This window comes from Eumetopias jubatus, unplaced genomic scaffold (genome assembly GCF_037043125.1).
Source record: "Eumetopias jubatus isolate StellerSeaLion01/CBP00866 unplaced genomic scaffold, mEumJub1_p1.0 scaffold_2, whole genome shotgun sequence".
Taxonomy (NCBI): domain Eukaryota; kingdom Metazoa; phylum Chordata; class Mammalia; order Carnivora; family Otariidae; genus Eumetopias; species Eumetopias jubatus.
The window spans coordinates 192,715,583-192,728,542 of NW_028274808.1; the positions used below are offsets into that span (position 1 = coordinate 192,715,583).

At 54.2% G+C, this 12,960-nt stretch overlaps 1 protein-coding gene across 1 annotated transcript; it reads left to right on the forward strand.

The window, feature by feature from the left end:
- The first annotated feature begins 6,940 nt into the window (after positions 1-6,940).
- NKX3-2 (NK3 homeobox 2) lies at positions 6,941-9,478 on the forward strand. The gene is made up of 2 exons (XM_028126812.1): positions 6,941-7,406; positions 8,946-9,478. The coding sequence occupies exons 1-2, from the start codon at positions 6,941-6,943 to the stop codon at positions 9,476-9,478; spliced, it is 999 nt and encodes a 332-aa protein (XP_027982613.1).
- Positions 9,479-12,960: the final 3,482 nt, after the last annotated feature.

Here is a 12,960-nt window from a genome sequence, read left to right on the forward strand (position 1 = left end):
TTAACATAGAAAGGAAATTCTGACATATGCTACAACATGGATGAAACGTGAGCACATGATGCTAAGTGAAATAAGCCAGTCGCCAAAGGACAAATACGGAGTGATTCCATTTACATGCAGAATTTAGAGTAGTCAAATGCATAGAGACAAAAACTAGAATGGAGGCTGCCGAGGAATGGGGGCTTGTTTCATGAGTACAGTTCTATGAGTTTCAGTTTTGCAAGAAGAAAATGTTCTGGCAATGGATGGCCAGGATGGTTCCCCAGCAATGTGAATGTACTTAATGCCAATGAGCTGCATACTTAAACATGGGTAAAGTGGTAAATTTTATGTTATGTACATTTTACCACCATTTTTTTAAAATTATTTTTTTAAAAACCACTCCTGGGGCACCTGGCTGGCTCAGTCAGTGGAGCATGCAATTCTTGATCTCCCTGTTGTAAGTTTGAGCCCCATGTTGGGTGTAGAGGTTACTTAAAAATACTGTAGATGGGAACGTAAATGACCTAAATGACCAACCCTTGGTTTCTGCTCAGGTCATGATCTCAGGGTTGTGAGATCAAACCCCACCTCGGACTCTGAGTTCAGTGAGGAGTCTGCTTTAAATTCTCTCTCCTTCTCCCTCTGCCCCTTCCCCCACTCACGCTCTCTCTCTCTCTAAAATAAATAGATCCTTAAAAAATAAATAATATAAAATCTTAAAGAAAAAAAGAACACTACCAACATAGATGCCAAATCTGCCTATTCCCTCCATCTCCAGGACCACCTAACCCAAGCCACTATCTCTGCCTGGGACTCACAAGCTTGTAGCGGGTCTCCCCGATTCCCCACTTGCCACCGCCAGAATCTTTTTGTTGCAGAACAGCCAGATGAAACTCATATTCAGTCGGCTCTGTGCTTACCATCGTTCTGTGGCTTCCCATCCTACTTAGAATAAAGTTCACACCCTTGACTGTGGCTTATAAATCCCCGTGCTGCCTCGTCCCTGACCACTCTGCCCCTCCCACTTCACTCTGGCCACAGGAGTGTCCTGTTCCGCAGCCCCAAGCACACGGACTCTCCCCACCATATGCCCTGTGCACTACTTTTTCCCTCGGAAAATCTTATCCTCCGTACCTCTTTCTGCTTCGAATCCCACTCCAGCTAAAGCAGCCCCAGATCACCCTCTGCCACCTCACTCTGCTTCTTTCTCTTCACAGCACTAACACCGTCTGATGTTTGTTTCACTGCTTTAATCAGACATTTGTTTCTGGATGGTATTCCTCCACTAGAATGTTAGCCTCTGGGGAGCAGTGCCTTACGGCGCCTTCAACTCCAGAGCCTAGAACCACACCTGAGACACTGTAAGCGCTCAGGGAATACTCGGTGAATAGGAAATGAATGAAGGGAAGAAACTAGAGAGAGGGAAATAAGTTGGAAATTTTTGCAAGGAGAAACTGGCAAAATGCTTTGAGGGCCCCTAGGATACTTACTTAGAGACAAGAATAGGACAAAATCAGAAGACTGCACTTGCATTTTATAAGCATCTCAAACTCGACACAAGTAACAGCGCATAACATCTTCCTCTTTATCTACTCAAACCCGCTTCTCAGACTTTACCCGCCTTCCCCTCAATTAGCGCCATCATCTGCCCACGGTCCAAGAGACAACCCAAATGAGAAAATAAAACCTGAAGGACAAGATGGGTTTGTTTGTAATGCCTGAACTTCCTCATGTTTGCGGTGAAATACCCCTGTTAGTCTCATAAATAAATTAGTTTCTGAAGAAAGAGAAAAACCTTCCTACGACCCCAGTAAACACACAGACAGCATGTGCCCTAAATCACCATCCATCAGGAGCCCGGTGGAGCATTCAGCTTACTACAGAGCCAGCATACAGGAATCGAGGAGCTGTTAGGTCAGGAGGTCTTCGGGCTCTCCCCACTGCAACCACTTCGATTCTAAAACGGATCCCTACACGTCCCGGGGGGATCCCATCTTCCCCTGGCCTTGAGTGTGGGGAGTCTCTAGTGGGGGTCCGGACTGCGTCTGCGTGAGTTTTTTAAATGGATCACCTCCGCTATTACATCACTGACAACGTGAGACTGTGGAAACATAAAACTAGGAGTAAAAACATTTCGTTTTGTGAAACCAACATGTTCTTTCTGCCTAAGCTGCTTATCACGGTTCTTCTCTAGATGGGAACGCCACACATCCCTCAGGGGTGCCCGCTAGGTGGCGCTCGTCCTCCACTGTACCCAGGCAGGTTCAGGAGTCCGTTCAGTTCCTTTTAAACCTGAGAGGTGATCTTCGTTCCTGGCTTTTTACAGGTAAAAAAGCGAAGCTCCAAAGTGTCTTCCGTGAGGTCGTATCACTGCATTTTAGAGCCCTGAGTAAACTCAGGTCCCCATATTTCTGAATCCAACTAACTTCCATCACCTGGCTGGCTGTGTCCCTCTCTCTACACACGGTTTAGTTTATTGATTAAAATAATAATGGTGTTTCTTTCTTTGTATGTAACAAGGTTTGGGTTCAGATCTGCAGGCCTTAGAGTGCTTTATTTTCAAATGTTTGGAACAGAAAAAAATCGTCATGTTTGCCTGCCTGGATTCTTTCTTTGATTTCCTTAAGTTCCAAGCTCCTTTTCTGATGAATGAGTAGATAGAAATGGGTAAGGAAGACTATGGGAAACGTTTAAGGAGACTAAATGTGAAGAAGGTTTGAGAAAAAAACGATTACAGTAGAAAACCCAACTAGACTGGCATTAGCCAAAGTCAGATTTAAATCCTGATTTGGCCACATACTGATGGTCAGGCGATTTAAACTCCGTGAGTCTCAGTTTGCTCATCTATAAAATGGGAATAATCATGTTTTCTACTAACCACACCCCAAGGTTTGTGTAGATTAAATAAAACAATAAGCTGTGGCTCCTGGCACATTATTGGTAAACATTTGTTTAAATACAAAACTTCCTTGGCCCATAATAATCCTCTTCCGTCTGATATACCTGGACCATGTTCATGAAAAACCCTGGTGGGGGTCGGGAAACATCTGACTTAGGAACCCATGAGCCGCTGTCCGCTGGCGGGAAAGTGGCATGTAGCTTGAAGTTTGGGGTGCTGCGGATGCTTGGAGTGGCCTCAGGAGCCTGCGGATGGGGACAGACAGTCAGTCCGGGGCGCAGCCTCTACCTTCCAGGCCTAGACCTGGCTCTGGCGAGCCTGCACCGCCTCCCTCCTGCCGCCCTCACGCCAGGGAGCGCTGTTCAGCAGCGTCTCGGAGGACACCAGATACAAGCCCTCCTTTTAAAGGACTGCGAAACTTGACCTAGAGAAAGCAGGTGACTTCAGTCAAGGTCATCGGCGTCTGAGGGCCAAGTCCCGCGTGGCCGTCCACTGCACAGCCGCTGCGGGAGTGGCCTCTCACTCCCTGGGGCCTCTCCCAGCACAGAAGGAGGCCTCCCCCGCAACCCGCCCCTCCGCCCGGAGACTCAGGACCGCCGAGGGCGCAGGTGGAGGGCGCGGGCGCGTGCTCAGCAGCTTTCGGCGCGCTCCGGAGGGCTGGGTTTTTCCCCCTCCTGGCCCCCTGGTCTCTCCCACCGCCCTCCCATCCTACGCCCGAAGCTTCGCCGCCCCGCAGCGCTTCGGCCCAGGGCTGTTCCTGGGGCGGGAGGGCGCCGCACTCCAGGGGGGCGCAGGAACCGAACTGCGGAGGAGAAAAAAAGAGAGAGGGTGGGAGGCGAGAAGAAAGGGAGGAGAGGGAGAACACTAAGAAAGAGCGGGACGAGGGGCCCGGGAGGAAGGCTCGGGCGCGGAGCTCCCCGGCCGCCTCCTCGAAGGCTAGCCGGCTGCCGGGGCTCCCCGGCTCCGCCGATTCCCGGGGCGGGCCCAGCCCGAAGCGCGGCGCCGACGGAAGGTCAGGCGCGGCCAAGCAGCCGCGGGGTTTCAGGAGCTCGCGGCGACGCCGGGGGTAGATGGCCCTCAGTGGGCTGCGAGCCGAGCCCTGCTGCGCCCGCGTGGACGCGCCCCTTCCCCGCCCGCCCCCGGCCCTCCAGCACGCGCTGACCAGCCAAGCCCTCGCCACACACCGCAACTCACCGGCCTTGATTCTGCGCGCGTCCAGGCCAATCTCTGCCTACGACCACCTCTGCTCACCGTCCCCCAAAGCCTTTTCATCCCCACCCAGCCCCTTACTAGCAGCTTCTAGTTGTAGTTCCAGACCAGGGTACTTATACACCTCCTGGCCCTGCCTGCAGCCTCTCATCAGACCGACAGATCGACAGTCGCTGCGGTTGCCCAGAGATGACACGGGTCTCTCACTTTTCGCTGCTGAACACTCGGAGTGCGGCCACTCTCTTGCACTCTGGGCACAGAAAACGGAGGACTCAAAACCTCGGAACTGCATCTTCAATGTTTTGACAACTTCTGCCGAAGACTGTGGCAAAGGGCATATCCTACTGTGATTCGGGTTTCTTTTAAAAAAATATACTTTTCTGGGGGGGGCAACTAAATAGTAATTACTATTTTCAAGTAAGTCTTTGTATAGCCCCCAAACTTACTCTAATAAGGGGTCATTCAACCCCCAGAGCATCTCCGTTGCCTGTGTGTGCGGAACTCTATTATTTGTCCACACCAAGCCTTCACCCCACAAAGGCATAGCTGCCTGAGACACACAGTTCACACCTGCCCATCTCTCACCTTTGGGGCGACTTGTGTCAATCTCCTTCTGGACGCGCTCCCCAGGGAATAATAGGATGGTGGGGGAGGGAGGAAATTTAAAGAGTAAATAAAGGTCATCGGGAGGAAGGAAAGACACGCTTTCTCTTGAAACCTCAGGAGTATTCTGTTCTGTTTCCCTCCCGGCCTGAAGAGCGTCGGTTTCTTATCTTCGCCGGATACTGACACCAAATTTAAGCACCTTTCCCTCAAAAGTGATGTAACCCTAAAGAGCTATAAAGGGCAATGATCTCTTCAAGTGCGAATTTTTAACCCAAGTCATTACCGAATCTGCACGGTAGTGTATTGGGGATGCAAAAAAGCATCATGTAGCTAAAATGCTGGAAAGCACAGATGCTGCAAAGCCCTTTCCCACACACGTACTGAGCTGAAAACTATGAAGAGTGTGTGTATTTTGTACTGCGGTGCACAACAAGAACCACCAAAAAGAAAGCAACAGGGGAAAACGCTGTTTATTTTAGTGACACCAAAAACACCAATTTACTAAACTAAAATCACAGCTCTTTAAACTTACTTAATGGTTCAAGTTGTGTCCTTGGTGTAATTTGGTAAGATTTATGGAAGACAGTAAAGTACGTTACTTGAGCAAATTTTTTATTTAAAAATAAATAACATAAATAACAAATGTTTTCATACCAGAATATTTGTGTTTCTTAGCTTGGTTCCTTCTATTACATAAAACAATCCATCACTTATTTTTTAAGAGAATTTAATGTCCTCAGTTCAGGAGCATGGCTATGGTAATTCCCATATAGTCCTTTAAACAAACACGTATCTTTTCTAATCTGATTCCGCTCACAAGTAACAATATTTAAAGAGCAAATTGAATTTTTTTCCCTCCTTTCTGGTGTAAAATTTAACAAACTCCAATTAAATTCAGTATTAACCGTCCAGGGAAATGACCGCGCAATTTCCAGAAACTCTCCCGAAGATGACTTCTCGTTTCTCGCCTGCCTTTAGTTCTCTAACTGTACCATCTTTTTCTTTTTAATTCCTCCATAGAAATCGAATCAAATAAAATAAGGTGAAGGAAAAAAATATTTCTAGTGATTTTCATTAATTGATTATATCAGTGAAAAGAATTAGCAGTGAGGAAGCCGCGAAACTATAAAGGTTTAAAATAAAGCATTTTGTTCTCATCTTTGAGCCTTCCTAGAAAACAGAAAACAGCGCGATTTACCGAACTGCGTTATCTTGGATTTCCCCCCTCCCCACACTCCCACGTCTAGATTTTGACTCGACTATTAAATATCGTGTTACACAAAAGCGCAGGAATGGGTGGATACATCTGCAGAGATAAGAAACGCGAATTCTCGGACACCGTGTGTGGGTGGGTAAGCCTCCCGTGTGCTGGAGGATGCTTCGAGGACTAGGCTTGGGAGGAAAGGGGTTAAGTCAGACCCTGACTTTCTCTGTGCAACGTGCCCAGTTTTGTCTGTTAAAGTCAACGTCGCCCAGCTGGAACCAGCCAATAGGCGGCCTGGAGGGCCCCCGGACAACCCAGTGAAGGGGCGTGGCCTGAAGCTGTCACTCAGCGGTGAGGAATGACACCCGTGCGGGAGGGGGGATACGGTGGAACGCCGGGGAAGGAAAGAGAGAAGAAACAGATAAAACCAGAGCAGGGGGTAAAAAGGTGCCCCGCGCCTCTCGGAATCCAGAGGTCGTCGCCGCCGCCGCCGCCGCCGCCGCCGCCGCCGCCGCCGCCGCCGCCGCCGCCGCCGCCGCCGGGGTGGGCTCCGGAAGAGCTGGACCAACTGGGAGGGAAAGGACGAACCAGGAGCGAAATCGGGCAGCCAGGGAAGAGACCGAGGCGCAAAGAAAAAGTGACTCCGGCCGTGCGCCCCGGAGGCGCTCAGGAGGGAACTGCAGCCGCGGTGGGGGCCCTGCCGATCCGCCCCCAACATCCTCGGAGGGGGCAGACCCCCGCCCGCCCCTAAGGGCGCGAGGCGATGAGATAATCCAGCTGAGCTGCGAAAGGAGAGCGTCTGGCTCTGGATTCGGGGGGAGGGGGTTTCTGGGAGGTGTGGGCCTCGGAAGTGGGGGTGAGGGTCGGCGCTGATCCCGGGCCAGAGGGGGGCGGGGGCTGCTGGGCCAAGCAAGAGTGGGCTGCAGGGGCCTCGCGCGCCCGGCTCACTCGCACTGCGGCGGCCCGCGCGCTGCGTCCAGCTCGGAGCTGCCCCGCGCCCCAGCCGCCCGGCCGGTCGGCCGCCCTGGCCCACGGCGCAGATGGCTGTGCGCGGCGCCAACACCTTGACGCCCTTCTCCATCCAGGCAATCCTCAACAAGAAAGAAGAGCGCGGCGGGCTGCCCGCGCCAGAGGGGCGCCCGGTACCCGGGGGCACCGCGGTGGCAGTGTCTGAGGCGCCCGCTGTCTGCTGCTGGCGACTCTTCGGGGAGACAGACGCGGGCGCTCTGGGGGGCGCGGAGGACTCTCTGCTGGCGTCGCCTGCCGGGACCAGAACGGCTGCGGGGCGGACGGCGGAGAGCCTGGTTGGTTGGGACTCGGACTCGGCGCTGAGCGAGGAGAACGAGGGCGGGCGGCGCTGTGCGGACGCGCCAGGGGCCAGCGGGGCCGGCCGTGCAGGGGGGACGCTGGGCCTCGGCCAGCCGGTCTGCGAGCTGCCCGCCGCCAAGGACCTGGAGGAGGAAGCCGCAGGCCGGAGCGACAGCGAGATGTCGGCCAGCGTCTCAGGTCTGCCGAGGCTTGGCGGGGAAGGGGGCCGGGCTGAGGGGCTGGGCAAGGAGGGCAAACATGCCGAGTGGGGTGGGCCTGCTGTGAGTACCCTGCGCCGTGGGGCCCCGTGGCTGGCCAGGACTCGAGTCTCTTCGCGCTGGCGCAGGCGGCTCTAATCCTCCGGGAACTGAGCCCGAGAGAGAACCAAGAAACTCCTCAGCGCCCTGCGTCCTGGGGTGAGGCCTGAGACGTCCTGGGGCAATTGTGCCCTAGACTGGGCTAAGAGAAAACCACTGCACCCTGGCTTTAAGTCCATCGCCAGTGCTTCGGCCCTGTCTGTGTCCAAATCCCTCAAATCATCGACAGGGAACAGCCAGGGGCCCAGAGACCTCGAGTGGCCAGTGCCCTGGCCCCTGGCCCATAGAACAGAAACGCTCCCCGCTCGAGGTCCCAAGGCTCCGAGGGCCTCCGCTCAAGGACTGGTGGTGAGGGATACCTCTAAGTGGTACCAAGGCGTGCATCTGCCAAGCCTGGGCTTTGGGGGGAGGGCTTATTTAGCTTTCCCAGACCCCAGGGCCAGGGGAGCTGGGATGGGCTGAGGACCCAAGACCTGGCGGCACACCCTGCAGCCGGCTAAAGGCAGAGGGGCTTGATGTGGGTCATCCCACAAGTAGCAGGGAGAGGAACATCCTCTGCCAGGGCTGGCAGGTCACTGGGTGGGAAAGACCCCCACCCCCACCCCCCTGTCGGCTGGTCGCTGCTGTAGGCCTCACGCTGGCTCCAAGTAAATAGTATTTGCCAGAGCCCAGAGCTCTGAACCTCTCTGCTAGGGTCCTGTGGGGAGATCCAGGAAGAGTCGGAGGAGCTGGCGTCACATTAGGGTTCAAGGACTCGAAGCAGGGGCACCTCCCTCCCTTCACCCTCAATCCTTAGCCCACTTCTCATTTCCTTGCAAAGAGAGAGAGAGGGAGAGATAGAGAAGCCCACCAAGGCTTTGGAGCAGCCTATTGCCACAGACCTCACACAATTCCGGGTGGTGGTGGTGGGGAGGTGGGGGTAAGACTCCGAATACATCTGTCTGAGGATTCGGCCCCCCACCTTCCCCTTATATGCAGTCGACACGTGTGTGCTGTGACGATGAGCGTGTATGAGTGTGAGTGTGCCAGAGGCGGGTAAACCCAGGGAGGGAGCAATGTAGAACCCCAGGGCTCAGCGCTGAGAACTGAGAAGGCTTGTGAGGATGCTCAGGCCCAGTGCCCCCACATTACTGAGGGGAGCCTGGGGCCCAGTGAGGGCAGGGAGCTGGATGTTGGCCACACAGCATTGATACAACGGCTGAGTCCCCCTCCCGAGCGGGACAGGCCTAGATGCAAGAAGCTAGTGGAACAGGGTTCTGAGACTGGTCTCCAGGACCCGCGGCTTACAGACCCTCCCCAAGCGCTCTGCTGGGATCAAAGTGTATTTCCGTACCCCACACCCACCCCTGCAGTTGAGGCCAGACCTCGCTTCTCTGCGGCGCTGACCGTCTGTTGTTTCTGTTCCCACTGGGGTCCGCAGGCGACCGCAGCCCTAGGGCCGAAGACGACGCTGTTGGCCCCGGAAGTGCACGCGTGCCGGCGCTGTGCAGCCGAACCGGCGGCGGCGGCGGCGGACCGGCGGGCGGCGCGGAGGAGGAGGAGGAGCCCGCCGCGCCCAAGCCGCGCAAGAAACGCTCGCGGGCCGCCTTCTCCCACGCGCAGGTCTTCGAGCTGGAGCGCCGCTTCAACCACCAGCGCTACCTGTCCGGGCCGGAACGTGCCGACCTGGCCGCGTCGCTGAAGCTCACCGAGACGCAAGTGAAGATCTGGTTCCAGAACCGTCGCTACAAGACCAAACGCCGGCAGATGGCCGCCGACCTGCTGGCATCAGCGCCCGCCGCCAAGAAGGTGGCGGTGAAAGTGCTGGTGCGCGACGACCAGAGACAGTACTTGCCCGGCGAGGTGCTGCGGCCACCCTCGCTGCTGCCACTGCAGCCCTCCTACTATTACCCTTACTACTGCTTCCCCGGCTGGGCACTGTCCACGTGTGCAGCCGCCGCGGGCACCCAGTGAGCCGGCCCGGGGCGAGGCAGCAGACGATCCCCGCGCCCCGGCTCCCGACGGCCGCAGACCGCTGTGCAGGTTGTGCTCGGTACGAGGGCGCCCCGCCGAGGGGGCAAGTGGAGGACGAAATCCAGCCCAGGCTCAAAATCCAGGAGCGCGCCCTGGCAGCGGGACTGAGTCTGTCCAGAGGGGGCGCCTTTTTCTAATTTGAATGGAGGCACCCTATGGCCTCGGGGCCTTGCTCCCCAGTTGCCTGCCTGGAAGCTCTTGGACATTATTTATTATCACAACAAAGTTGGATTTGGATTGTATCTGCCAGGAGACGGCGTTTCCCCGGAACGCAGAGAACTCCTGGATCCACGTAGCCTGAATCCCCAGAATTTCAGGCTGCCTGGGAGCTTCGTGCACTAGGCCACAATAGTTCATGGTATCCATGCTACCAATCTATGTTTATCTACATATCTATTTTTTTGGAAATTGCATTTGTAACAAAGGGGTGCGGAACCTTGACAGCCCCAAGGAGCCCCGAGCGCTGGGCGTTGATTTGAACCGTGAAAGGTTTGCTTTTTCGGGCCCTCTGCCCCCACCCCTCACCGTGTCAAAGCTGGGGTGGGGACACCCTGTTGGATGCTGAATGTAAAGAAGGGAGTCTCTGAGCACAGGGCAGGGCAGAGCCCCCTCCACCCCAATCTTTCCTCTCCGAAGTCCAGGGCCGCTTCCAACTGGGGAGCTTCCTGAGAACCCCAAACCGGGAAAGAGCAAACCCAGCAACCTTTGGCAGAAACTTTCTTTTCTTTCTTTTTATTTTTGTAAAGGAGGTTAAAACGTATAGCACTTTTCGGTTGTTTGTATTCAAATAACGGTTATTTTTGTATTCAACGTGAATATCCCTGACCAGCCTTTCCCGGCGTCCCCCACAGTTCCGACGCTGGGCCCTCTGTCTCTACCGACCATTCTCCGAGGTTCCTGCGTTCTGACCCAGGATTCTCCCATCCCTGCCCCTGCCCCTAAGACAGATGATCCTGTCAACCTCGTTGCTTTTTGCCTCCTTAAGGGCACTGTGCACTCAACTAGAATATTAACTTTAAAAAGATTTGTGAAGTTTGGAAGCCTGTTTGCTTTATCTTTCTTTTTCCTTTAATTTATAAACTTTTAGTTTAATATGCCCTCCTGGACGCCGTGTTTTCTCTGAACCTCTCTTCGTCCGGCTTTGGGGAATCCAGTACTGTAAAAATGTCTAGGGCAGGTTTTCCAACCACTTTTCAGTCCTGGACCAAGGATGCCTCCTCCCTCTAGGGAGCGGCAGGACTGCCCACCTGACAGAAAGTGTTTAAATCTGCGCAGCTCAGGGAACTGTGATGTAGGGGACTTTGCAAAAGTCACAGCTGAATCCCACTGAATCAGGAGCAAATGCCTAGGATTCTGTCTCTTGCTCACTGTTTTTTTTTCCTCGTGGGATTGGTTTCAGAGTCTGGAAAGCGTCCATAGCTGAACCCACAGCCAGTTTCAACCCCTGCCTAACCTGTTGTCTCCTCCACCTGCCCTAAGTTCTCTGCTTTTGATTTTCCCAGTTTCTGTAAGTGACCCTGTCTTCATTTTGTTTGGAGAATAGGCTAGCCAAAACTTGCTGAAGTTCTGAAGGCTGTAATAAGCAAGCCTATAATAAGAGGTCTCTTGGGGAGGGTCAACTGAGCTTTGACCCCAGCAGGGGGCAAGTGGCCCTCTCCGTTGTTCCAGAGCGATTCCACTCACTGTCTCTGTGACATGGCCTCATTTGATCCACACAGAAGCCTAAGGTGGAAGTAGAGGATGAGTAAGGCGAGAGTTATTTATTATTTACATTTTACAGACGAACACAACCCGCCCCCATTCCACGACTCCCCAGACTGCCACGGGTTCGCCAGAGCAAAATGCTTACGGCTTCACTCTCCTCCCGCCGGGTCCGGGTAGAGCAAGGAAGAGTTAATGCGACATTGCAGGCTCCGAGGCCTCGGGTCGCTGCCGGGCCGGGAGCTGGGAGACGCCAAACCCAGGCCCCAGCTACTTTCAATTTTACCCCGACCAGAAAGGCCTACCCACCCTTCTCCCTGGCCAGCGACTTTCCCAGCCTCAGGACCCCCAGGCCTTTGTATCCCAAAGTCCGTGGCCAGGGATTTGCGGCCCCTCGGCCCAGCAGGGTGGAGAGTTGAGACAAGCCCTTTTCGAGAACGATTCCTGCTTGTGGAAACGGCAAAGCATGAGGAAAGGCAAAGGCCCTCATGATATGCACACCCTTGCCCCCAAGTCCAACCACCTTCTAAATGGTTCCTGCAATCATTTTGTTTCTTTTTGCCATGTTTAAAAAATTCCACTTAAACTTCATAAATAATCATGAATGCATTTTCCTTGTAGAAAGTTAGAACATTTCCAATAATGCTAGAATCCCTTCCCTTCCTCTCTGCAGAGATCGCCACTACTGAGGGGTTTTGGGGGAGAAAGCTCGATTTTTTTTTCCCCTTCTGAAATGGCATTTGGGTGTGACTGAGGCCTAAGAGGTAAGTTTGTCCTCCATCCTTGCGTATTTGGAGTTGAGGGAACTAGGGATTTTCTTTCGAGGAGGCCGAGCGGCGCCCCTTCCCTTTCTCGCCCCCTCTGCGCTCCCCGCCTGGGCCAGTTATCCTGGGCTGGCTCCAGAAGCCTGGGAAAAATGACTCAAACGAATTCAGTTTGCCCCAGATTGTTGCAATTTCACTCTGAGCTGCCCCACGGCTGGTGCTGGCAACCAGCGCCTGGAGAGCTGATCCGGGGAGTCAGAGTCAGCCTGAAGGGCCAGCCGGGCTTCGGAAGAGTCCCCCCTGCATTTGGAGACCTGAGACGGGTATCTTTACCTGGGCCCCCAGCTGTAGACACGGCTTCTGTTGGAAATCTGCGGTCCTACTTTCTGAATTTCCTCTTCCTTCCCACTCCCACCCCCGCCTCTTTTTTTAAAAAAAGACTAGAAACCATCCGGGCCTTTGCCCGCCTTGCTTTCTGATGGAGGGGACCTTCGTCCACCCACGATCTGCGCCACCAGGGCGCAGTGCTCCTTGTCTGCTTCCTCGGAGCCTGATTTCCCAGAGTAGCTTCCAGCTGAGCCTTTGGACCTATATTCATCTTCCTCAGTCCTTTTGGGCCCTTAGCGAATCTCCGAGCTGGCCTTGGGGATAGTTGGGTACGACCCACACACTTAGATGGGTAAACCACGGCAGGAGGAATAGCTGGGAAGGGGGACACACTGTGACCTGCACTGAACTCGGTCCCAAGGATTCAGGTCCAGCCCACGAATCTTGCTCTGGGCAGCAAATTTGAGATCCATTGGCTACCAAATGTCGCTGGTGTGTGTGTCTGTGTGTCTGTGTGTGTGTCTGTGTCCGTGTCCGTGTCTGTGTCTGTAACTCAAATCCATGGCCTGTTGGACTTGACTCTCCCAAGCTGCATCTAACTCCCAAGCGACTAGGTTGGAAGGGCTCATG